Raw genomic sequence first — 27,929 nt, 5'->3', positions numbered from 1 at the left:
TATTCTGTTTGGGTAGCCTCCAACCTGATGGCATGAACATCGACTTCTCAAACTTCTAGTAATGCCTCCACCCCCCCCCTTCACCATTTCCCACCCACTTTCCCTCTCTTTTTATCTCCTTGCCTGCCCATTGCTTCCCTCTGGTGCTCCTTCCCCCCGCATCCCCCCTTCTTCTTTTTTCCATGGCCTTCTATCTCTTTCATCAATCAACTTCCTAGCTCATTGCTTCATCCCTCTCCCTCCAAACTTCACCTATCACCTGGCGTTACTCTCTCCCCTCCCCCCACCTTTCAAATCTCCTCGGCATTTTTTCTCCAGTCCTCCCGAAGGGTCTCGGCCGGAAACGTTGACTGTACTTTTTTCCATAGATGCTGCTTGGCCTGCTGAGTTCCTCCAGTGTTTTGTGTCTGTTGCTCAGGTATTAGGGTCATGGGTTTATGGTGGGAGTGTGAAAGTTTAAAGCAGAGTTGTCAGACAAGCTTTTTTACTGAGAGTAGAAGGTGCCTAGGAGCAGAAAGTGCTTCTACCTCTTTCTGCTGTTAGGTGATGTGACAGAAGCAGATATGTACTTGTAGGTCATTAGACAGACACATGAATATGCAGGCGATAAAGAAATACAAACCAAGTGCAAGTAGATCTGATTGGATTGGCATTGTAGTTAATAGAGACATGGTGGAACAAAAGGCCTGTTTACCAATTTAGTCTCTGCTAAGTTAATGTTACTCAGTCTCGAAAGCCTATTGTCTACCTTAACTCCACTGCAGTATTCTTGTTTCATATTCAGTAGTCCCACTCTAAAGATGTGTATAAAAAATTCCAAGCTGACTTTACAAATTTAGTGCCAAGGGAGGTTGAAAGTTCTGTCTTTGAGATGATAAGCAGAGTCTGCCACACCTGTCAAGTAGATACAAAATGTTCCCTATCACCCCTTTGAAAAAAAATCATCTAAATGTATCTCTAACGTTTAGATCATTATCTACTCCTCTAAAAACATAAATAGTCATAGTCATACTTTATTGATCCCGGGGGAAATTGGTTTTCGTTACAGTTGCACCATAAATAATAAATAGTAATAGAACCATAAAATAAAATACTATTCTGTCATTATTGCCTTGCAGGTTACTGTGTGCCTTTTAATTGCAGCATTGATATCTCCGAGGACCTAACCTGGTCCTAACATATTGATGCAGCTATAAAGAAGGCAAGACAGCAGCTATAATTCATTCGGAGTTTGAGAGGTTTTGTATGTCACCTAAAACACTTGAAAATTCCTGCAGCATTCTGACTAGCTGCATCACCGTCTAGTATGGGTGGGCGACTGCACAGGATCGAAGTAAGCTGCAGAGAGTTGCAAAATTAGCTTAATCATGGGTACTAGTCTCTAGGAGCGGTGCCTCAAAAAGGCAGCGTCCATCATGAAAGATTTCCATCACTCAGGACGTGTCCCCTTCTCATAGTTACCATCAGGATGGAGGTACAGAAGCTTGAAGGCACACACTCAACGATTCAGGAACAGCTTCTTCCCCTCTGCCAAACAATTCCTAAATGGACATTGAGCCCGTGAACACCACCTCTTAAAAATATATACTGTATATTATTTCTGTTTTTGCACTATTTTTAATCTATTTATACTGTATTAGATTTACTTATTTATACTGTATTAGATTTACTTATTTTTTCTATATTTTCATATTATGCATTGTACTGCTGCTGCTAAGTTAACAAATTTCACAACACATGCCGGTGACAATAAATCTAATTCTGATTCTGAGTTTCAGTGCTTGCTCAATTGGCAAATAATGTCCCATTGAATTTGGCAGAACAACATCTCATTCAGTCGAGGAAAGAATTATATAGCAACTAAGGGTTGAAACTTAAAGGAAGCTATGTCCTGAAAAGTAGGCAATGGCACGAAAAGACCAAGGAGATGGAGTTTTATGTTGATAAGCACTATCAAGCCCATAGCCAGACTGAAATTAAGGGAACTTTGGATATTCTTAAAAATGAACATCTGGAACAGCATTGGGACTTGATTTTAGGGGAATAACTACGGAACTAGAATTTGGGCATTCTTTAGGTATTCCATTTGCGTCTTACGGTTCTAGGATATAGGTTTCTATTTATGATTCCCTGAATGTAATGTTACTGAGGGAGATCCTGTGTGATAAACAGCCTTTGCTCATTTATCTTCTCTTGCAGTTTGCAAAGTGATAGGAGGTCTAGGAACAGATTGGCTGATCTCCAAGTTAGAACGGGGGTGTAAAGAATAGTAGATTACGGGAGAAAAGCACTTTATTTTGAAAAAGGTGTGCATGGGTGATAATTTATTTTTTTTTAAACTGACGACTTTTCATTAATTTGGTTGTTTCTTTTGTTTTTCTTTAGTTTCCATTTTATCTTACTCCCCTGCCAAAGGCATTATGCTGGTGGTGAAGTCCCCATTGAATTACTTAAGGGCTCATTTGTCATGAGTAGACCTAACTAAAGTACTTGTTACTAACAGAGTACAGTTTCAGCAAGGGTTGTTGAATAATAATTGAATGTTAAAGGGGAATTATGTAACATGCTGTTTGCTCTGCTAAACCACACTCAGTAACAGCCTCAATTGAAATAAACTGCCTTAATATAAGCAAAAGCCAGCAGTCCAAGTTTGATTTGAATAATTGCCATTTACACAATAAATACATTTGAGTTGTTTTAGAAGAAATTTGCCATCGTATTCAGGTCCTTACATCCTGTAATAATCCATGTAATGCTATGAAAAACTGAGAAACAGAATGTTGGTCTTGCAGGAAGTTATTTCTCAAGCCAATTGAGCCTTAAGCCATCTGATAGAACCTACAGCAAAGTCCAAAATTTTAATTGTATGCTGTGTTAATTTAGCAAACTTTTCAACTGGAAACATAATACATTTATTTTTTCTAATTGCCCTCAGACATGCTCAATGGGAGATAGAGCTACATCCAATATTTTGCAATTATTTATTTAATTTTTAAAGTGCAATAATTAATCCAATGAAATCACAGTGTGAAATTGCATGTCTGAATGCTTTACATTTGTTCCAGTTGAAAGATGCTTATTGTACTTAAGAGTCCTCATTCTGATCACATAGCAAGTGATTATTAGCTAGCATCTTCTAGAGGCCAGATTGTGTAGATATCAAACATAGTTTTGTTCTTATCATGAACACAAAAAGATGAGAAATACCATGGAAGGCTACATGGCCTCTCACTCCTGTTCCACCATTCAACAACAAGGCTAAACTGCTATATTCCCTACTCATTCCCAACACACCCTGGCCAGGGGACATTGTAATATCCCTTGATTTCCTCTTCCGGGCAAATAGAAAGAATTCCTTCATACTGACAGACTATTGAAAAGCTCAGTAGGTTTAAAAGATTAGTTACTTGCCCTCAGCTTGGCAGAGTCACTGAATATATTAAGAGTGAGGTAGGCTGATGTCTGGATTACAGGGCAGTCAGAAACTAGTGGGAACAGACTTGATGGTAAGCTATGATCCACTAGAATAATGAAGCAAGCTGGAGTTTTTTTTACGTGTCTGATCCAGCCAAGTTTCTGGTAAGTGGTGATGTTAGGATGTTGGTTATGTCATGTAGCTGAATGTCAACATTGGGTGGCCAGATACTCTGTCACACTGGCACATGCGATAGGCATTTTATTTCTCACTTAACAGCTGTAGGTGTGGACTGCTTTATTTGCTGTGGTGTTGAGAATAGAGTTGAACATTATACAATCAGCAATTCATTTCCCCATTCTGTGATGGAAAGAATGGCACAGATGACACAGCTGAAATGGTCAACCCGAGGATTCTATCCTGAAACAAAATCAGAAAAGCTGGGAGAAAGAGTACAGAGAAAATTTATAAGGATGTTGCCAGGACTGGAGGTCCTGAGCTATAAGGAATGATTGAACAGTCTAGAACTTTATTCACTAGAACTTAGAAGTTGAGGGGAGATTTAATAGAGGTATACAAAATTATGCAAGGTATAGATAGGCAAGCGGACTTTTTCCACCAAAGCTGGGTGAGAATAAAAGGCAAAACATTCAAGGGGAATGTGAGGGGAAAACTTCTTCACAGAGGGTGGAACGAGTTGCCAGTGCAAGTAGTGGATACGATTTTGATTTCAACGTTTAAGAGAAGTTTGAATCGGTACATGGATGGGAGGGCTATTGGGGGGCAACATGCACAAAATGCTGGAGGAACTCAGCAGGCCAGGCAGCATCTATGGAAAAGAGTACAGTCGATGTTCCAGGCCGAGTTCCTCCAGCATTTTGTGTGTGTTGCTTGGATTTCTGGCATCTGAAGATTTTCCCTTGTTTGGGCTATGGAGGGCTATGGTCCAAGTGTAGGTCAGTGGGATTAAGCTGTTTAAATGATACTGCATGGGCTAGATGGACTGCAGGGCTTGCTTCTGTGCTGTAGTTTTCTGTGACTCTATAAAATCAACCAGTCAAGCAGCACCTGTGGAGAAAGAAAACAATTAACATTTCGGGGCAGTGATTCTTCCTCGAAACTGGATGGTTTACATTTTTCAAAGCAGAGCTGGGGGGGTGGGGGGATGTGTGAGGTGAAACACAAAAGCTGACATGGGGAAACCATATATAGGATTGTTTAATCAACCTTGAGCAATTATTGCAGCTCTGTCCTTGGCTGAGATAATTGGTCTCCATCAACTCGGGTAGCTTCCTTTGGGCAAGTAGTATTGAATATTTCAAATCATTGGACCCTTCTCCTTTTGTTGATCAGTAATTTCAGGTTAGCCTGTGTTCTTTCATGTCATACTTTGTCTTTCTCCTGATATCAGGATCTGTTTCTTTCATGTCCTGACTGGATAAATAATGATCAACATCTTTAGTCTTTTCACTTAGAGCAGAGGTTCCCAACCTGGGGTCCATGGACCCCTTGGTAAATGGTAAGGGTTCATGACATAAAAAAGGTTGGGAGCCCCTGATCTAGCGGAAGCAGCCCCTCAATAGCTACTGTTAGGATTTTCAAGGCTATTCTACTCGAAGTGCAGTCCTCTCTTCCCAGGAATCAATCTGGTGAACTTCTCATATAAAATTTGCTCCAAATATGTACAAACATTGCAATATACATAGTAGTAGCTGCATATTGTAACTTCAGTTATAAATTTTAGCTACGTTTGAACCAAGGTTATTTTTCAATGTTTTTATAAGCTGTTTATGTAACTTTGGCTAAGATGTTGCATTATCGTCAGATAAATAAGTGGATTCTGATTTGGAATGGGAAAGGAAACATAGCTTTTCAAAGGAGTAGGAAGGCATTAGTAAGTGAATAATTACTGACTGTGGACGTTGGCATTGTGGAAGTTGAAAGTGAATAATTACAGACTATTATTTCAATTTTTGGAATGGCTAAGATGTCTTTTAACACTGATGTGAAGAAACCTTTTGTTCTTGCTTCAGCTTGAGTTTCCTTGCAGTTTTCTCTGCAGTACTTACTTGTATATTGAAGCTCAGAAGAGGCTGTTAAAAGCCTATCAGATCCACATCAGCTCTCACCAGAGCAAACCCATCAGTCCTGATCCCCTACAACATTTCTCCTGTAGCCTCACAGCTTATTCTATCTCATAAGCTTCTTTCTTTCCCCTCTGGTTCTATTGCCACTTACCTACACTTGGGTAATTAGTCTACCGGCACATACAGGTTTCCCCCGCCGTAGAGCATTCCTATGAAATGGTTCGTAAGCCGAAATGCCGTAAAGTGAAGAAGCCAAACTCACTTTTTCCTTACTTTGTTCACCACGATCGAAACGCTTAATTATGTCTAGTTTTACTGTAAGTGTAACACCCTTACGAGCTCTTTCAGGCTTTTCTGATACCATAGAACTCATCTTGCAAACGGCTGCTCACAGGCTCGTGTTGAAGCAATGCCGTTCCAAATCCGGGGGAGAGCCGCTGCTCGGGGTGCGCGCTGCCTTTTATCGCATGCTGCTTTTGTTTTCGTAACAGTGAAAACACCTTCTGAAAGCGAAAACAGAGTACTAATGTAGGTCTTTTGTAACAGTAAGGTTTCGTAAAGCGAACGTTCGAAAAGCGGGGGACACCTGTACATTCAGTGGCCACTGAGTGTATGTTCATGGTCTTCTGCTGTAGCACATCCACTTCAAGGTTCAACGTGTTGTGTGTTCAGAGATGCTCTTCTGCACACCGCTGTAGTAATGCGTGATTATTTGAGTTACTGTTGCCTTCCATTCAGTTTGAACCAGTCTGGCTTATGTCCTCTGGCTTCTTGTATTAACAAAGCATTTTCACCCACAGAACTGCCACCCACTAGATTTTGTTTTTTGTTTTTTGTGCCATTCTCTGTAAACTCTAAGAGACTGTTGTGTGTGAAAAGCCCAGGAGATCAGCAGTTTCTGAGATACTCAAACCACCCTGTCTGGCGTCGACAACCATTCCAAGGTCAAAGTTACTTAGATCACATTTCTTCCCCATTCTGATGTTTGGTCTGAACAACAACTGAACCTTTTGACCATGTCTGCGTGCCTTTATGCATTAGGTTGCAGTGCCACATGATTTGCTGAGTAGATACTTGCATTAACGAGTAGGTGTACTTAGTAAAGTGGCCACTGAGGGTATGTGAACTGCAGATGGAAGCAGGCTCTACAATGCCATAGAAGGAATAGGCAAACTCTGCACAGGCAGCTGTCTACATCAAGATCAACAGCTATGATACCATGCCTCCTATAACTGATGAAACCTGCATTGAAACTAAAGTTTCTGAGTGGGTAACTAGGTGCTAGATTTTCTATCTTAGATTGTTGTTGGAAAATTGTATTTGAAATGTATCCGGAATGCTTTTCTAATTTTTCTAATCATTTAAGATTGTAGGTGGCATCAAGGCAGTGCAAGACCTTGTAGTACAAGCAGATGAAAGACTTTCCAAGGCCGTGATACCAATTTCCTGTCTTCATATCACCATTCTTGTGACATATTTGGCAAGTGATGTCGAGGTGAACAAGTGAGTGTTTCTTTAAAAAAAAAGTTCCTTGCAATGAATACCAAACTGGCAACTATAGTTGTTTTTAAATTGTGATTGAGTCATTAACCTGCATTCTTTGCCCTGAATTATTCATAGCTCCAGACTTCTCAATATACATTTTATCTATTTTTTTCTTTGGAATGTATGTTACATTAGAATGTATGAATTATCAGCAGGAATAGACCAATTTGGCCCCGCAAGTTTACTCCACAGTTCAACAAATCATGGTCCATCTTCCACTTGAAGATCCTTTTCCTGTCTTACCCCATATCTTTTGATATTTCTAATATTTAAAAAAATTGATTGCTGATTTTCCATTTCTTATTTCCTTTTCCTACTTTAATGTTTATGATGGTTGCCTCTTGCAAACTTAAGCATAGTTTAGCATGCAGTTATATCCTTCCTGACCTATTAAATCAAAAAAAATTAACATCTACTAGGTGGTACTTAACCCTTTCCTTCTCTTTGAAGTTGCAAATTGATTGCTGATTTTCTATTTCTTATTTCCTTTTCCTACTTTAATTTTTATGATGGTTGCCTCTTGGAAACTTAAGCATAGTTTGGCATGCAGTTATATCCTTCCTGACCTATTAGATCAAAAAGATTTAACATCTAATAGGCGGTACTTAACCCTTTTCTTTGAAGTTGCAAATTGTTCTTCAGTAATGTTCAATATTTCAGACACTATTTAGATTACGAGAACACTCAGTCCTCTTTTATTGTCATTTAGAAATGCATACATGCATTAAGAAATGATACAATGTTTCTCCGGAGTGATATCACAGAAAACAGTACAGACCAAAGACTAACACCGACAGAACCACGTAATTATAACATATAGTTACAGCAGTGCAAAGCAATACCATAATTTGATAAAGAGCAGACCATGGGCTCAGTAAAAAAAAGCTCTCAAAGTCCCGAGTTGATCGACTCCTGAGTCCCTGATAGCAGGCGGCAAACGGGAGAAACTCCCTGCCATAAACCTGCAGGCGCCGTCAACTTGCCGATACCTTGGAAGCACCTGACCCTAGCTGACTGAGTCCATCCATCCAAAAACTTCGAGCTTCTGACCAGCCTCTCCGATACAGCCTCCCGAGCGCCATCCTCTGCCGAGCACCTTCGATCTCTCCCCGGCTGCTGAAACACGCAAAGCCGAGGATTTCGGGGCCTTCAGCTCTAGAGATTCCGGTTTCCACACAGTAGCAGCGGCAGCGAAGCGGGCGTTTCAGAAGTTTTCCAGATGTTCCGCTGTGCTCTCACATCTGTCTCCATTGAATCAGAATTGTGCACGGTCCCCTACTTGACAGATAATAGACATCATCACCGAACTGGCCGTGCGTGCTGCCGTTGCGCTGCCATCTTCTCCCCCCCTCCCAGGAGGATTTTCTTTGCCAACATTCAGAATTGTCCAATATATTTTGTAAGCATTTAAAGTAACAGGCATTTTTAATGCATAAAATATATTTTGCCAAAATGTGAGCTTTTACTTTGATTGAGCAGAGAAGTTAGAGCTCAAATCTGTTCCTTTATTTATGGGAGTTGTTTGATTTTCTTTCTGGCAGAGCAGTGAGTACAATTGAAGAATGCAAGGAGCCAGTGCAGGAAATTCTACTTGGAACACAGCTGGCCTTAGGATTTGATGGGATTGCAGATTTCAGAGGAGAAGTAGTATTTGCACAGTTAATTCAAAATGAACATCTGAGTACACTAGTCCAAATTACTGGTAAGTGGCTTGATTGGGATTTGTATCCACAAGTATTTTAGATCGTTATACCATATAAAAATATCAGAATTCTGCAAGTATTTGGGAATACATCTTGCCAAATGTCCTTAGAACTTGGGATGTTTTTAATAACTGTTTTCCAAATGAATTAATTTCTGAATGTTATTCCCACATTTATATGACTTTTTATGTAGTTTTTCAAGACAGACATTTCTTTCCACTCAGCATTTTGTACCTATCACCAGATGTTTAGGAATATATTCCCCATATTAAGGTTGAGAAACGATGAGATTTTAATATTTTCCCACAGAATGGGGGGGGGTTCATTACGATTTTTTAAGTGTTGCTTTTATTTGCTCAATGCCATTTCTTGTGAAACTGACCCTTACTCTTTGTGATTTTTATAAATGACTTGGGTGAGGAAGAGGAGGGATGGGTTAGTAAGTTTGCTGATGACACAAAGGTTGGAGGTGGTGTGGATAGTGTGGAGGGCTATCAGAGGTTACAGTGGGACATTGATAGGATGCAAAACTGGGCCGAGAAGTGGCAGATGGAGTTCAACCCAGATAAGTGTGAAGTGGTTTATTTCGGTAGGTCAAATATGATGGCAGAATATGGTATTAATGGTAAGACTCTTGGCGGTGCAGAGGATCAGAGGGATCTTGCGGTCCGAGTCCATAGGACGCCCAAGGCAGCTGTGCAGGTTGACTCTGGTTAAGAAGGCATACGGTGTATTGGCCTTCATCAATTGTGGAATTGAATTTAGGAGCTGAGAGGTAATGTTGCAGCTATATAGGACCCTGGTCAGACCCCACTTGGAGTACTGTGCTCAGTTCTGGTCGCCTCACTACAGGAAGGATATGGAAAGCATAGAAAGGGTGCAGAGGAGATTTACAAGGATGTTGCCTGGATTGGGGAGCATGCCTTATGAAAACAGGTTGAGTGAACTTGGCCTTTTCTCCTTGGAGCGACAGGGGATGAGAGGTGACCTGATAGAGGTGTATAAGATGATGAGAGGCATTGATGTCAGAGGCTATTTCCCAGGGCTGAAATGGTTGCCACAAGAGGACACAGGTTTAAGGTGCTGGGGAGAAGGTACAGAGGAGATGTCAGGCAGGATGTTGGAATGCTCCTCTTGCAGGATGTGGGAAGTCAGGGAGCCCTCTGGTGTCCCTGACAACGGCACCTGCTGGAAGTACATCCAGCTGCAGCTCCTGACAAACCACGTTAGGGAACTGGAGCAGGAGCTGGATGACCTGTGGATCATTCGGGAGAATGAGGAGATTATAGATAGTAGCTACAGGGAGGTAGTTACGCCAAAGGAGCAGAGGACAGGAAATTGGGTCACTGTCAGGCGAGGGAAGGGGAAAGGGCAGGCAGAGCAGGGTTCCCCTGTGGCCATTCCCCTCAACAACAAGTATACCGCATTGGATACTGTTGGGGGGGATGACTTACCTGGGACTAGCTGCAATAACTGGATCTCTGGCACTGGGTCTGGCTCCGCAGTGCAGAAGGGAGGGGGGAAAAGAGGAGAGCGGTAATGATAGGGAACTCGATAGTTAGAGGTGCAGACAGGAGGTTCTGTGGTTGTGACAGAGAATCCAGGATGGTTTGTTGCCTCCCAGGTGCCAGGGTCAAGGATGTCTCTGATCACTTGCATGACATTCTGAAGTGGGAGGGTGATCAGCCAGATGTCGTGGTGCACATCGGTACCAATGACATAGCAAGGAAGAGTGAGGAGGTCCTGGAGAGTGAGTATAGAGAGCTTGTAGGAAGTTGAAAAGCAGGACCTCGAGGGTGGTAATCTCAGGATTGCTACCTGTGCTACGTGCCAGTGAGGGTAGGAATAGGATGCTCTGGAGGATGAACAAGTGGCTGACGAACTGGTGTAGGGAGCAGGATTTCAGATTTCAGGATAATTGGGACCTCTTCTGGGGCAGGTGGGACCTGTACAGGAGAGACGGGTTACACTTGAACTACAGGGGGACCAATATCCTTTCAGGAGGTTTGTTAATGCTGTTGGGGGGCTTTAAACTAGATTTGCAGGGGGATGGGAACCACAGTACCACAGCTGACAGTGTGGCTGGGGTGAAAATAAATGATGTTGAAAGTTCAAGCAAATCCACTAATAGAAAGGTTGTGAGTGGTGGTAAAAATCTTCTGAGGTGTATATATTTCAATGCTAGGAGTATTGCGGGAAAGGCGGATGAGTTGAGGGCATGGATTGACACGTGGAATTATGACGTTGTAGCAATTAGTGAAACTTGGCTACAGGAGGGGCAGGACTGGCAGCTTAATATTCCAGGGTTCTGATGTTTCAGATGTGATCGAGGCAGAGGAATGAAAGGTGGGGGAGTGGCATTGCTTGTTAGGGAAAATATTACAGCAGTGCTCAGGCAGGACAGATTAGAGGGTTTGTCTACTGAGTCCTTTTGGGTGGAGCTGAGAAACAGGAAAGGTATGGCCACATTAGTGGGATTGTATTACAGACCACCCAATAGTCAAAGAGAATTGGAAGAGCAAATCTGCAGAGAGATAGCAGGCAACTGCAGGAAACATAAAGTTGTGGTGGTAGGGGATTTTAATTTTCCATATATTGATTGGGTCTCCCATACTGTTAGGGGTCTAGATGGTTTAGAGTTTGTAAAATGTGTTCAGGAAAGTTTTCTAAATCAATATATAGAGGGACCAACTAGAGGGGATGCAATATTGGATCTCCTGTTAGGAAACGAGTTAGGACAAGTGATGGAAGTCTGTGTAGGGGAGCACTTTGGTTCCAGTGATCATAACACCATTAGTTTCAACTTGATCATGGACAAGGATAGATCTGGTCCTAGGGTTGAGGTTCTTAACTGGAAGAAGGCCAAATTTGAAGAAATGAGAAAGGATCTAAAAATCGTGGATTGGGACAGGTTGTTCTCTGGCATGGATGTGATCGGTAGGTGGGAAGCCTTCAAAGCAGAAATTTTGAGAGTGCAGAATTTGTATGTTCCTGTCAGGATTAAAGGCAAATTGAATAGGAATAAGGAACCTTGGTTCTCAAGGGATATTGCAACTCTGATAAAGAAGAAGAGGGAGTTGTATGACGTGTATAGGAAGCAGGGAGTAAATAAGGTGCTTGAGGAGTATAAGAAGTGCAAGAAAATACTTAAGAAAGAAATCAGGAGGGCTAAAAGAAGACATGAGGTTGCCTTGGCAGTCAAAGTGAAGGATAATCCAAAGAACTTTTACAGGTATATTAAGAGCAAAAGGATTGTAAGGGATAAAATTGGTCCTCTTGAAGATCAGAGTGGTCGGCTATGTGCGGAACCAAAGGAAATGGGGGAGATCTTAAATAGGTTTTTTGCGTCTGTGTTTACTAAGGAAACTGGCATGAAGTCTATGGAATTAAGGGAAACAAGTAGTGAGATCATGGAAACTGTACAGATCGAAAAGGAGGAGGTCCTTGCTGCCTTGAGGAAAATTAAAGTGGATAAATCCCCGGGACCTGACAGGGTGTTCCCTCGGACCTTGAAGGAGACTAGTGTTGAAATTGCAGGGGCCCTGGCTGAAATATTTAAAATGTCGCTGTCTACAGGTGAGGTGCCGGAGGATTGGAGAGTGGCTCATGTTGTTCCGTTGTTTAAAAAAGGATCGAAAAGTAATCCGGGAAATTATAGGCCAGTAAGTTTAACGTTGGCAGTAGGTAAGTTATTGGAGGGAGTACTAAGAGACAGAATCTACAAGCATTTGGATAGACTGGGACTTATTAGGGAGAGTCAACATGGCTTTGTGCGTGGTAGGTCATGTTTGACCAATCTATTGGAGTTTTTCGAGGAGGTTACCAGGAAAATGGATGAAGGGAAGGCAGTGGATATTGTCTACAAGGACTTCAGTAAGGCCTTTGACAAGGTCCCGCATGGGAGGTTAGTTAGGAAAATTCAGTCGCTAGGTATACATGGAGAGGTGGTAAATTGGATTAGACATTGGCTCGATGGAAGAAGCCAGAGAGTGGTGGTTGAGAATTGCTTCTCTGAGTGGAGGCCTGTGACTAGTGGTATGCCACAGGGATCAGTGCTGGGTCCATTGTTATTTGTCATCTATATTAATGATCTGGATGATAATGTGGTAGATTGGATCAGCAAGTTTGCTGATGATACAAAGATTGGAAGTGTAGTAGACAGTGAGGAAGGTTTTCAGAGCCTGCAGAGGGACTTGGACCAGCTGGAAAAATGGGCTAAAAAATGGCAGATGGAGTTTAATACTGACAAGTGTGAGGTATTGCACGTTGGAAGGACAAACCAACGTAGAACATACAGGGTTAATGGTAAGGCACTGAGGAGTGCAGTGGAACAGAGGGATCTGGGAATACAGATACAAAATTCCCTAAAAGTGACGTCACAGGTAGATAGGGTCGTAAAGAGAGCTTTTGGTACATTGGCCTTTATTAATCAAAGTATTGAGTATAAGAGCTGGAATGTTATGATGAGGTTGTATAAGGCATTGGTGAGGCCGAATCTGGAGTATTGTGTTCAGTTTTGGTCACCAAATTACAGGAAGGATATAAATAAGGTTGAAAGAATGCAGAGAAGGTTTACAAGGATGTTGCCGGGACTTGAGAAACTCAGTTACAGAGAAAGGTTGAATAGGTTAGGACTTTATTCCCTGGAGCGTAGAAGAATGAGGGGAGATTTGATAGAGGTATATACAATTACGATGGGTATAGATAGAGTGAATGCAAGCAGGCTTTTTCCACTGAGGCAAGGGGAGAAAAAAACCAGAGGACATGGGTTTAGGGTGAGGGAGGAAAAGTTTAAAGGGAACATTAAGGGGGGGGCTTCTTCACACAGAGAGTGGTGGGAGTATGGAATGAGCTGCCAAACGAGGTGGTAAATGCGGGTTGTTTTTTAACATTTAAGAATAAATTGGACAGATACATGGATGGGAGGTGTATGGAGGGATATGGTCCGTGTGCAGGTCAGTGGGACTAGGCAGAAAATGGTTCGGCACAGCCAAGAAGGGCCAAAAGGCCTGTTTCTGTGCTGTAGTTTCTATGGTATGGTTTCTATGGTTAAGTTTTTTACTCAGAGAGTGGTGAGTGCGTGGAATGGGCTGCCGGCAACTGTGGTGGAGGCAGATACGATAGGCTCTTTTAAGAGACTTTTGGATAGGTACATGGAGCTTAGAAAAATAGAGGGCTATGGGGAAGTTTAGTAATTTCTAAGGTAGGGACATGTTCGGCACAACTTTGTGGGCCGAAGGGCCTGTGTTGTGCTGTAAGTTTTCTATGTTTCTATGTTTCAGTGAAGTGGATGAATTCTCAAACAGTTTATTGCAGTTTTGTAAAAGTTAACTCAGGATTAAACTAGACATGGAGTACTTACTGAGGCCAGACAGAGCCAGAGGTCAGATATGTAACCATTGCCCAGTGAAGATGGATCTTAATAGAAGCTGACACACACATGCTGATATTTCCTGACTGCCAGCTGAATATTTTAAACAAATGACTTATTTTGCTGATACTGAAAAAACTAAAATAATCATTTTTGAAAATTCCAGAATGCCTTTATAGACCTCCCAGGAATATTGATGTTGGAGATTGAGAGAGTGAGTAGTTTAGGCTATACGCATGGAGCAGATAACTAAAATATATCTTGGATCTTGGTTACATGTATCAAAACACTGAAGGTGATGATAAAATGAAGTGTAATTTTGGATGATATATTGTAGACCCTCAAAGTATAAAACGGTGTGGAACATTTCTAATGAATGCTAGAACAATAAATAATTAATAACGGGATTCCATCACTTAACACTAACTGGTGAAGTTAACTGATGTAGTATCAGTGTGAGTGGTAAAGGAGGTGCAGAATTCTTTGGTGAGTACATAGCAGCCCTATCAAGGAAGATGCTTAGTTTGGGGGAAGGAACTGAGAAGCTGAAGGGAAACTGAAACTAGTTTAGTGCATTTTCGTTAACAGTGATAATGTTTCAATCAGATTTAACGTATTTATTGAAAAGGGCGAAGAAAGACCAGGGTTCAGTTTCAGAAAGATTGTTTTTTTTTTTACCAGACCAAAATGTAATTTAGCCAAAGTAGATTTGAATTACTACTTAATGTCTGGAAAATAATGATTAGAGTTGACAGATATTTCAACGACTTGAAGTCTCAATACCGAGTCCTGTGCTTTTTGTGATGTATATTGAGAGTTTGATTAAAATGTAGGGGCCATGATTAAAATGTTTGCCTGAAAGAGATTTAGAGATTGAATCTATTTATTTCAATATCTGGATGAGCAACTTGATATGTTGTAAACAAGGAGATGATTTAAGAGCTGAGAAGAGGGATTTGGCTGCACAGTTCTTTCTTGGCCAACTAGGTAGGGTAAGGTAATTCATGATTAATTGCTATGATTCTCCAGAATGTAAGCGATTGTGGTTTGCTGAGTAAGAAACAAGAAACGGTGATCCTATTTCTCTACAAACTTTTAGATCCTATCTACTTATCGCAGCGCACACAAAATGCTGGAGGAACTCAGCAGGTTAGGTAGCATTTGTAGAAAACAGTTAACAGTTGATGTTCGAGCCGAGACCCTTCTCCAGGTCCTGAGGAAGGGTCTCAGCCTGAAATGTCAACTGTTTATTCATTTTCTGCTGAGTTCCTCCAGCATTTTGTGTGTGTTGCTTTAGATTTACAGCATCTGCAGACTTTTTCGTGTTTGTTATCTATTTGATAATAAATTTACTCTGAAAGATTGTGGATCATTTTGATATATGCTGCTTTGGTCCATATGAGTGGTGTCGCTGAGGGTGGAAGTGACAGAACAAACCCTGGTCACCAAAACACTTCAGCAGCTGGGTTAGTTCCATAGTACCTGGCTTTGTTGACTGTCAAAACATGAAAAATCTTTCAGAGACACTCAAAACATGATGCATGTTTAGAGGAAACATAAAATGAATTTAGAAATCCTAAAGCATCTTACAACTCTTAATTAAATTTAAATGCTTCTTATTAAATTTTTAAGATGCTTTTAACATTTTTCAATTCATTTATGTTTCCTCTTGTTAATCCTTATGATGAATTGATTGATATTTATTATATAATTTTAAGTTTGTTAGAGAACAATTTGTGATGCAAGGAAATGCAAGTCAAAGTGATGGACGTATTCACTAGTTTAGAATCTGGGCCATGCCTTTTGGGTATTTAGTTCTTCCACAAGACTTCGAGGTCACTCCAACCTTAACTGCTCAGCTATAGCTAAGTGTTTAGTACACTTTAAACATGACTTTAACAAACATTGTGGGTCAGACATTACTGGTATTACTAATAGAAGCAGGCAGGCTCTGGGCTATCAAAATAACATGGTAGAAAGGTGCATGTCCACCCAATACTGATCTAAAGTGGAAAGGGTTCCTATGTCGTTCATAGAATGCTGATTTGCTGAATTAATTCAAAGGTTCAAAGGTTCATTTATTATCAAAGTATACAACTCTGAAATTCTTCTTCTCCATATAACCACGAAACCAAGAAAGAAGAGAACAGCAGCGCGATTGTCAACCCCCAAATCCCTCCTCCCCTCACAAAATAATGAACAAAAATGGAACAGGCACATCGACCCCCAAATCCCCCTCCCCCATACACAAAAATATGAGAAAGGTCGGGTGAAAAGTGCAGAATATAAAAAACTTAGGTCTGAAAAAAGCACAAAGCCTGGGTAACACTTTCTGGGCACAGTGGCAGCCCTTTCCCTCTCCGTAGCAAAGCGATCCCCAAGCAATCAAAAGGCAGTCTGCCCTCTCAAGGTGCCACACATGAGGCTGTTTACCAAGTTAAGAGCCCATGGCATTACAGGAAAGTTACTGGCATGGTTAGAACATTGGCTGATTGGTAGGAGGCAGCGAATGGGAATAAAAGGATCCTTTTCTGGTTGGCTGGCAGTGACTTGCATTCCACAGGGGTCAGTGTTGGGACTGCTTCGTTTTATGCTGTGTATCAATGATTCAGATGATGGAATAGATGGCTTTGTTGCTAAGTTTGCAGATGACACAAAGATTTGGTGGAGGGGCAGGTAGTGTTGAGGAAACAAGTAGGCTGTAGAAGGACTTTGACAGATTAGGAGATTGGGCAAGAGAGTGACAAATGAAAGATAATGTTAGAAAATGCATAGCCATGCATTTTGGTAGTAGAAATAAATGTGCAGACTATTTTCTAAACAGGGAGAAAATCCAAAAATCTGAGATGCAAACTTGAGAGTGCCTTAAATGTTAACTTGCAGATAGAGTCAGTGGTGAGGAAGGCAAATTCAATGTTAGCATTCATTTCAAGAGGTCTAGAATACAAGAGCAAGGATGTGATGCTGAGGTTTTATAAGGCACTGGTGAGGCCTCACCTTGAGTATTGTGAACAGTTTTGGATACCTCATCTAAGAAAAGATGTGCTGGCATTGGAGAGAGTTCAGAGGAGGTTCACAAGGATGATTTGGAGAATGAAAGAGTTATCATATGAGGAATGTTTGATAGCTCTGGGTCTGTACCCGCTGGAATTTAGAATTATGAAGGGGGATCTCATTGAAACCTATCAAATATTGAAAGGCCTAGACAGAGTAGGATGTTTCCCATGGTGGGGGAGTCCATGACAAGAGGGCACAGCCCTATGGATAGAAGGGCATCCTTTTAAAACAAATGTGGAGATGTTTCTTCGGCCAGGTGGTGGTGAACTTGAGAAATTAATTATCGCAGGCAGCTGTGGAGGCTGGGTCGTTAGGTATATTTAAGGCAGAGCTTCATAGGTTCCTGACTGGACATGGCATCAAAGGTTATTGGGTGGATGCTGGGAAGTGGGGCTGAGGAGAGTTAAAAAGGATCAGCCATAATGGAAAGGTGGAGCCTATTCAATGGGCCAAATGGTCTAATTCTGCTCCTCTGTCTTATGGTCTTATAACAAAATATTAACAATATTACTCTTACAGATCCTAAGCCAGTGACTGGCAGATGTCATCATTTAGTATGATGGCAAGAAAGGAAAGCCATTTACTGTATCTCTTTTCCAGACAGAAATATATATTTTTTATTAATAATTATGGAATGTAACTGATATTTATTAGTTTGATATTGATATTTTAGCATTGACTTATTACCACATGAAGTTGTCTAATTTTAGTAGTTGGCATTTCTTTTTCAATTCTCCTTGTAAAGCTGGTTGTGACGCAATTTAACATGATCTCTTGCCGTTGTCTAAATTTAGTTCTGATATAATTGTAAGATGACCCATATCAATGCTGTTACTAGTTTGTCTGAATACGACTGGCTATAGAAAATCTTGTGGTAATATATAAAATAAAGTAATATTCATACAGATTAAAAATTACACTAACTGTCAGTTTTCAAGTAATAGTTTGACTTTAAACCACGGGTTTCAACTGTTTTTATGCTATTAGCCGAGGGATCCATCAATCCCAGGTTGCATTTACTCTAAATGCACAACTGAAATATAAATGCAAAAAATGATCTATTGGAGGAACCCAGCACATTAGGTAACATCAGCGGAGGGAAATAAATTTCAGGCTGAGAGAGATAAATCGTGGTTTCAAGGAAAGACATAAATTGTAAAATTCTGTAAAGAAGTTCAATCTGTTTTGCATTATTTTTGCATTTCTTGGGTGTAAACCAAGAGCTGAGAACATTATCTATTGTCCTCTTGTGTTTCTAGCACACTATACACAGTAGTCCTTTGCAGATATTGCATTTAAATTCACTTGGTCATTTGGAGTAAACGTTCATAAACAGACAAAACCTTTGATCAACAGACAGTAGATACCAAAACTTGAAAATTTTTTATCAGTCTATGTATATTTCTCCCTGTCATTTTTGTACAATACATTAAGCAGATTAAATTATCTGATTGTAAAGTAAAAATAATAATTTAATTCCAATAATGCTCCCGAGTTTCCAGCTCCAAAGAGCTTCTATTGTGATATTTTGCTTTCTCATCAACTTCTGTCAAATGTCAAACCTGTATTATACAGTGTGCTGTACACATATTCCCACTATGATGAATCTCATTTGATTTTCATCTCATTAACAAGGGGAATATTTAATCATTGTCTGAAAGATGAAATGGTTAGCCTGCTAATGAACTACTCCATTTCGTGTTTACTTGATGTAGCTGCTTAATGCATTGATTTATTTTTAAATCAAGCAGAGCTTGTGAACCTGAAAAATGTTAAGATGTCTAACTTGGTTAAGATGGTTACAGTTTCTCAAAAATGAGCTCTGTTTAAGAAAATCTTTTATATAAACGGAACATCCATTAAGTCAAATATTCATTTAATATTAATTTTAAATTTAAATTTAAATAACATCGATTTCCTGATCTTCTGGTAATGCCCCCACTTCTCCGTCACCATTCCCCATTCCCATTTTTTCATTTCTCACCTTAACTCCTTACCTGCCCATCACCTCCCTCTGGTGCTCCTCCCCCTTTTTCTTTCTTCCATGGCCTTCTCTCCTCTCCTGTCAGATTCCCGCTTCTCCAGCTATCTCTTCCACCTATCAACTTCCCAGCTCTTTACTTAACACCCCTCCCGATTTCACCTATCACCTTTTCTTTCTTCCTCCCCTCCTCCCCCACCTTCTTACTCTGATCCCTCATCTTTTTTTCTCCAGTCCTGATGAAGGGTCTCAGCCCAAAACATCGGTTGTACTCTTTTCCATTGATGCTGCCTGGCCTGCTGAGTTCCTCTGTTATTTTGTGTGTGTTATTTTAAATTTTCTGGTGATTAAAAAGTTTTGTGGTAAAAATCAGCCATTTTCTTATCAAAATACTTATGTGGATTACAAATTAGATTTTGTACTGAATGACTTTCTAAAAAGAATTCCAATAATTGAACATATAGAGGATAATATACATTTCAACTGAATGACATTCTTCTGTGTAATGGATATGATTCTCCCTGAAACTATTGACTGTTTCTTCATTCTGTAATGCTCCAGCTATATGCCACGTTTGGATATATATCAATTATCTATTTTTTCCAGAATGAACTAAATCTTATCCGTTTACTCCACAGAGACTATAAGGCAAAGATTCCAGGCAAATGGCATTTTGATTGCAGACAGCAGAGCTTTTAAACCTCACTTAACCTTTATGAAACTATCAAGGGCACCGAAGCTGCATCATCAGGTCAGATCGCGTTTCCATTGAATCATAAGCAAGTATATAAGTAAGCCAATATCATGAAAAATTATTTGGAGTTGCTGTGATGTTAATGCTGATGTTGCTGCACAGAAATTTCATGAGTGCTGCATTTAAGAGGTGTATTGGTTCGTAGTAATATTTTTCTTTGTCATGTTAGAAGGCTTGTTCTTTTACCCTTGTCTTTTGTGTTGTGTGAAATAGGAAGTACGAAGAGACAGGTAAGATAGTGGTCTTTGCTGAAGATGAGTCTTATGTTGCTGGATATATAGAAAATGACTTTAACAGTGCAGGAATTATTTCTTTTTCGTGTATCATTGTAATAGAGGTTAGTAATATGTATATTGCTTTATAACAATCGCAATTGTATCAAGAATAAGCAATCTAGTAAGTTGAATTAGGAGCAACGTTTCTTCTTGATGTGAGAGGAAAATCTAAGTAAATGAGAATTCGTACTAATGCACATACTGGGTTCTGGATACCTGCACATCTTTTTGTGACACCTACGTAATATATAATTAAGAAAGATTTTCATCATATCCTATCATAGAGCAAAAGGTAAACCGACATCTAACCTGCAACATTGGTGCATTATTTTGGAGTAGTAATTTTAACATACATTTGAATGAATGCTGGAACATGAATGTAACATTTCTCACTCAGGATACAAATCCAGAAAATGTCTGAGCTGGAAATGTTGGGAAAGTATTATCTAAATGAGAAACAAAGTAATTTTGGTACTACCATTGGAAAAAGTGGTGACATCTCAATTCTCATGCTCTATCCAAGCCATACCACTAGGAACCAAATGTGATTTTTTTTAATGTGGGAATCTGAATGTTACTGCTGTTAATGAGGCAACAGAGAGTAAACACGTATATAGTTTGTATGCAATTAAATGTTGATTATAATGTTATTAAAAAACGCATAAAGCCTCCTATTTGGTAATACACATCAGTGCTAAGATGCATTTTGAGTAGTAAACTGACTTTATTAATATTCATGTGAGTAGTGTATGGTCAATGTCCCAAGTTTAACTTGGGTGTGTCTTGCTCTTGTTGGTACTGTGATAATAAAATACTACTTCTTAATCTGCACTATGGCTTCCTGAACGTCGGCCAGGATAGTGTCATGTAAAATGTAAATAGCATCATGTAATTCTCTTTATATTCAATATCCAGTTTTGTAGAGCCATTCCTAGAATTGTATCTTAATAACTCGTAGGCACATTGTGAATTAATTGTGATCTTAATTATTAAGCTTAAGTACCTGTACGTGGACATAGCCATTTCACCCTTGATTTTGGAATTTTGATTTTACATTTTTCCACGAACATGGATATGCTAGATTGGAAAAAAAGAAGGTAAGGCTAAAACTTAGACAAGCTTAACTTTTGCTGTTGGTTGTAGAAGAAATAATAGTTTCATCTTTTCAGTGAAAGAACCTATTCAGATCAGACTGCTGTGGACTGTTCTCACTGGAATTTTTAAGAATGAAGGGTGACCTCATTGAAACCTATTGAATGTTGAAAGGCCTCGATAGAATGAATGTGGAGAAGATGTTTCCTATGGTGGAGGAATCTAGGACCAAGGGACAAAGCCCCAGAATAGATGGGCGTCCTTTTAGAACGGAGATGAGGAAGACCTTCTTCAGCCAGTGAGTGGTGAATCTGTGGAATTCATTCCCACAGCTGGCTGTGGAAGCCAAATCATTGGAAATATTTAAGGCAGAAGTTGATAGATTCTTGATTAGCCAGGTCATGATGGGATACGGGGAGAGTGCAGGAAATTGGGGCTGAGAGGTAAAATAGATTACACGTGATGAAATGGCAGAGCAGACTTGATGGGTCAAATGGCCTAATTCTGCTCCTGTCTCTTACTGTGTAATGCAGTGCTTATTCAACCTTAACTAGTTAATTTTCTGGCTTCCAAGATTTATAGAATGCCGTTGAGCAGAAACATTGCATGCTGGATGATATGCCTGACTGTGCATTACAAATATATATTATTATACCAATTAATATTCATAAATGAAGTTAGGACGGAAATATTTGACTGATATTCAGTATTACCTTATCCCTGTCAAGTTTCATTACCACAGCTAGGGTAAGAAATTGCAGAAACAATGCAATCTGATACATTCATTTCAACAGTGTAAAATCATTGAATCAAATTTAATAAAACGTGATGTTGTAGCTAGGACCTAGTTAAATTGCATCATGTCATAAAGTACAGCCCATGAAATATTTTAATAAATAATGTAAATGAGAAGGACCTGAAGTACTTGGGTGGAGGCAGCGTCACTGATACGCATGTCCTCTCCATTGTCTAATGAGTGAACATTAGGCATGTAAACCCATTTTTTCTATTAATTGTCAAAGTATAAGTTTGTTCTTTCAGCAATGAGTGACCCTTTGAAAAGCAGTTTAATGGAAGTATATTGACGTACCCTGGTAAATGATCCTATAATTATAGTGTCATTAGTAAGGGAAGAAGTGAATGTTGTGAAGGCTGAGCTCAAGTCTGAGTCAGATGCACCACCGATCTGCGGTATTTTACACCTAGAAGCGTCATTGTTCTGGTAATTAATATGTTGTATTTAATTTTTACTATGTTGTCTTTTTCTCATTAATGCAATTAAGCCATTGAAGTGTGCTGGGACATTCTTGTTAAATATCATTAAATTCATAGTGAAGACTATGCTGCATCAACGCTTTCTGTATTTGGAACAACATTCGCCCTTTTATTGAATAGAATTGGCTGCAGTTACTGGATTCCTTTCAACATACCTTCAGAGTTCATAAATAAAATACAAATCCCAGTGGTGAGCATTGTTAAAGATTTTGTATATGTTCTCATCCATTTAATAATACTAGTAATTCACAATCTCTGTGCTGTGATACCATCATCATTTAAGGGCAAGTTAAAGCATACAAGAAAATTATGCCTTTAACATTAACGAATGTCTCAGGAAGCTTCCAAGAGATGTAATTAGAGAAGGTTAAGGTCACAACTTTCTTTGTATTTAGTAAATTTATGTGACTGAAAAATTCAGAAAATTACTGCAATGCCAGTTTTAACATGTAGAACTTAATATTTATTTATTCAGTCCATAAACTTTTCTGCCAGAAACAATTACTGTATCGAAAATAACTAAAGAAGTGACAATTTTTGTTTCAGCTGTGAGAAACCTCAGTCCCTTCATTGACTTATGCAGTGATAAGGTCCTTTCGGCCCACTGACTCATTTACACTAATCCTGTATTAAGAACATAGAACATAGAATAGTACAGCACATTACAGGCCGTTCAGCCCACAAAGTTGTGCCGACCCTCAAACCCTGCCTACCATATAACCCCCCAACTTAAATTCTTCCATATACCTGTCTAGTAGTCTCTTAAACTTCACGAGCGTATCTACCTCCACCACTGACTCAGGCAGTGTATTCCACGCACCAACCACTCTCTGAGTAAAAAACCTTCCTCTAATATCCCCCTTGAACTTTCCACCCCCTACCTTAAAGCCATGTCCTCTTGTATTGAGCAGTGTGCCCTGGGGAAGAGGCGCTGGCTGTCCACTCTATCTATTCCTCTTAATATCTTGTATACCTCTATCATGTCTCCTCTCATCCTCCTTCTCTCCAAAGAGTAAAGCCCTAGCTCCGTTAATCTCTGATCATAATGCATACTCTCTAAACCAGGCAGCATCCTGGTAAATCTCCTCTGTACCCTTTCTAATGCTTCCACCTCCTTCCTATAGTGAGGCCACCAGAACTGGACACAGTACTCCAAGTGTGGCCTAACTAGAGTTTTATAGAGCTGCATCATTATATTGCGACTCTTAAACTCTATCCCTCGACTTATGAAAGCTAACACCCCATAAGCTTTCTTAACTACCCTATCAACCTGTAAGGCAACTTTCAGGGATCTGTGGGCATGTACCCCCAGATCCCTCTGCTCCTCCACACTACCAAGTATCCTGCCATTTACTTTGTACTCTGCCTTGGAGTTTGTCTTTCGAAAGTGTACCACCTCACATTTCTCCGGGTTGAACTCCATCTGCCACTTCTCAGCCCACTTCTGCATCCTATCAATGTCTCCCTGCAATCTTTGACAATCCTCTACACTATCTACAACACCACCAACCTTTGTGTCGTCTGCAAACTTGCCAGTGCACCCTTCTACCCCAACATCCAGGTCATTAATAAAAATCACGAAAAGTAGAGGTCCCAGAACAGATCCTTGTGGGACACCACTAGTCACAATCCTCCAATCCGAATGTACTCCCTCCACCACGACCCTCTGCCTTCTGCAGGCAAGCCAATTCTGAATCCACCTGGCCAAACTTACCTGTATCCAATGCCTTCTGACTTTCTGAATAAGCCTACCGTGTGGAACCTTGTCAAGTGCCTTACTAAAATCCATATAGACCACATCCACTGCCCTATCCTCATCTATATGCCTGGTCACCTCCTCAAAGAACTCTTATCAGGCTCGTTAGACACGATATGCCCTTCACAAAGCCATGCTGACTGTCCCTGAGCAGGCCATGATTCTCTAAATGCCCATAGGTCCTATCTCTAAGAATCTTTTCCAACAGCTTTCCCACCACAGACATAAGGCTCACTGGTCTATAATTACTCAGACTATCCCTACTACCTTTCTTGAACAAGGGGACAACATTCGCCTCCTTCCAATCCTCCTGTACCATTCCCGTGGACAACGAGGACATAAAAATCCTAGCCAGAGGCTCAGCAATCTCTTCCCTCGCTTCATGGAGCAGCCTGGGGAATATTCCAGCAGGCCCCAGGGACTTATCCGTCCTAATGTATTTTAACAACTCCAACACCTCCTCTCCCTTAATATCAATATGCTCCAGAACATCAACCTCACTCATATTGTCCTCACCATCATTAAGTTCCCTCTCATTGGTGAATTCCAAAGAGAAATACTCATTGAGGACCTCGCTCACTTCCACAGCCTCTAGGCACATCTTCCCACCTTTATCTCTAATCGGTCCTACCTTCACTCCTGTCATCCTTTTGTTCTTCACATAATTGAAGAATGCCTTGGGGTTTTCCTTTACCCTACTCGCCAAGGCCTTCTCATGCCCCCTTCTTGCTCTTCTCAGCCCCTTCTTAAGCTCCTTTCTTGCTTCCTTATAATCCTCAATAGACCCATCTGATCCTGGCTTCCTAAACCTCATGTATGCTGCCTTCTTCCACCTGACTAGATTTTCCACCTCACTTGTCACCCATGGTTCCTTCACCCTACCATTCTTTATCTTCCTCACCGGGACAAATTTATCCCTAACATCCTACAAGAGATCCCTAATCATCGACCACATGCCTATAGTACATTTCCCTGCAAAAAGTCATCGCAATTCACGCCTGCAATTTCTAGCCTTATAGCCTCATAATTTGCCCTTCCCCAATTAAAAATTTTCCTGTCCTCTCTGATTCTGTCCTTTTCCATGATAATGCTAAAGGCCAGGGAGCGGTGGTCACTGTCCCCCAGATGTTCACCCACTGAGAGATCTGTGACCTGACCCAGTTCATTACCTAGTACTAGATCTAGTATGGCATTCCCCCTAGTTGTTCTGTCCACATACTGTGACAGGAATCCGTCCTAGTCACACTTAACAAACTCTGCCCCATCTAAACCCTTGGAACTAATCAGGTGCCAATCAATATTAGGGAAGTTGAAGTCACCCATGATAACAACCCTGTTATTTTTGCACCTTTCCAAAATCTGCCCCCCAATTTGCTCTTCTGTATCTCTGCTGCTGCCAGGGGGCCTACAGAATAACCCCAACAGAGTTACTGCTCCCTTCCTGTTCTGACTTCCACCCATACTGACTCAAAAGAGGATCCTGCTACACTACCCACCCTTTCTGTAGCTGTAATAGTATCCATGACCAGTAATGCCACCCCTCCTCCCCTTTTTCCACCCTCTCTATCCCTTTTAAAGCAATGAAATCCAGGAATATTGAGAATCCATGCCTGCCCTGGTGCCAGCCAAGTCTCTGTAATGGCCACTACATCATAATTCCATGTATGTATCCAAGCTCTCAGTTCATCACCTTTGTTCCTGATGCTTCTTGCATTGAAGTACACACACTTTAACCCTTCTACCTTACTACCTTTACACCGTTCATTCTGCTTCTCTTTCCTCAACGCCTCTCTATATGTTAGGTCTGGCTTTACTCCATGCACTTCTTTCACTGCTCTATCATTCCGGGTCCCATTCCCCTTGCAAATTAGTTTAAACCCTCCCGAACCATGCTATCAAACCTACCGAACCATGCTAGCATACCTACCTGCAAGGATATTGCTCTCCCTCGGGTTCAGGTGCAACGCATCCAATCTGTACAGGTCCCACCTTCCCCAGAAGAGATCCCAATAATCCAAAAATCTAAAACCCTGCTCCCTGCACCAACTCCTCAGCCACGCATTCAACTGCCATCTCCTCCAATTCTTAACCATCACTGTCACGTAGCGCTGGCAGCAATCCTGAGAACGCCACCCTTGAGGTCCTCTTCTTCAGACTTCTGCCTAGTTCCCAAAACTCACACTTAAGGACTTCATCCCTCTTCCTGCCTATGTCGTTGGTACCAACATGTATCACGACCTCTGGTTGCTTTCCCTCTCATACCAGGATGTCGTGCACCCGGTCAGAGACATCCCGGAGTCTGGCACCCAGGAGGCAACAAACCATGCAGGTGTCCTTCTCACGTCCACAAAATCTCCTGCCTGCTCCCCTGACTATAGAGTCTCCAATAACGACAGCTCTTAATCCTGCTTTTTGCTATAATTCCCACATACTCATCAATGGACAAAGGGTGATATACACTGGTGGGTTAACCTACTGACCTGTATGTCTTTGGAATCTGGGAGTTGATTGGAGGAGACCTACAAGGAAGAATGTACAAACGCCACACAAACAACATCTGGTTTCTGATGCTGAGCAGCAGCATTCCAACTAGCTGCACTATTGTGTTGCCCAAGTTGGTTCATCTCTGACTTCCACACTGATGTGTTGAAAGGCATAGATAAGAGACCAGCTGGAGATCTGATGGCAGTGAGTGAGATCCCTGCTACTGGATTTGCCATGAAATGCAGCAGGGGCAAGCACATTAAGTACAAGGTTGTATTGTCCAGGTGATCTAAGGCCGTGTGAAGAGCCACTGAGATTGCGTCTGCCATACTGTAGACCTATTGTGGCGATTGGCAAATTGCAGTGGGTCCAGGTCCTTGCTGAGGTAGGAGTTCATTCTAGCTACGACCAACCTCTCAAAATAATTCATCACGGTAGATATGAGTGCTACTGGGCGATAGCAATTAAGGCAGCTCACACTACTCTTCTTAGGCACTGGGCTAATTGTTGCCTTTTTGAAGCAGGTGGTAACTTCCACCTGCAGCAGTGAGAGGTTGAAAATGCCCTTGAATACTCCCGCCAGTTGGTAGCACAAGTTTTCACAGCCTTACCAGGTACTCCATTGTGGCCTGCTGCCTTGCGAGGATTCACCCTCCTTAAGGACAGACTAACATCGGCCTCTAAAACAGAGATCACAGGCTCACCAGGTGCAGCAGGGATCTTCACAGCTGTAGTTATATCCTCCATTTTTAAATGGGCATAGAAGGCATTGAGCTTATCTAATCGTTAAGCATAGCTGGCATTCATGCTATTGGGCAAACTACAGGAATTCTGCAGATGCTGGAAATTCAAGCAACACACACCAAAGTTGCTGATGAACGCAGCAGGCCAGGCAGCATCTCTAGGAAGAGGTGCAGTCGACATTTCAGGCCGAGACCCTTCGTCAGAACTAACTGAAGGAAGAGTGAGTAAGGGGTTTGAAAGTGGGAGGGGGAGGGGGAGATCCAAAATGATAGGAGAAGACAGGAGGGGGAGGGATGGAGCCAAGAGCTGGACAGGTGATAGGCAAAGGGGATATGAGAGGCTCATGGGACAGGAGGCCCTGGGAGAAAGACGGGGGGGGGGGTGGAACCT

The 27,929-nt window shown here is 41.1% G+C and overlaps 1 protein-coding gene across 1 annotated transcript in view; it reads left to right on the top strand.

Moving 5' to 3' along the window:
* LOC140211156 (uncharacterized) overlaps window positions 1-27,929 on the top strand; it is a 193,435-nt gene that overhangs the window by 50,697 nt on the left and 114,809 nt on the right. The window contains exons 4-6 of the mRNA XM_072280681.1: window positions 6,869-7,005; window positions 8,589-8,749; window positions 19,798-19,910. Of these exons, the coding sequence (XP_072136782.1) occupies window positions 6,869-7,005; window positions 8,589-8,749; window positions 19,798-19,910 (411 nt within the window). The remainder of the gene's footprint in view (window positions 1-6,868; window positions 7,006-8,588; window positions 8,750-19,797; window positions 19,911-27,929) is intronic.

The sequence above is a fragment of the Mobula birostris genome, chromosome 2 (genome assembly GCF_030028105.1).
Source record: "Mobula birostris isolate sMobBir1 chromosome 2, sMobBir1.hap1, whole genome shotgun sequence".
In the NCBI taxonomy this organism is placed as follows: domain Eukaryota; kingdom Metazoa; phylum Chordata; class Chondrichthyes; order Myliobatiformes; family Myliobatidae; genus Mobula; species Mobula birostris.
This window is presented reverse-complemented; position numbering and strand designations above follow the sequence as displayed.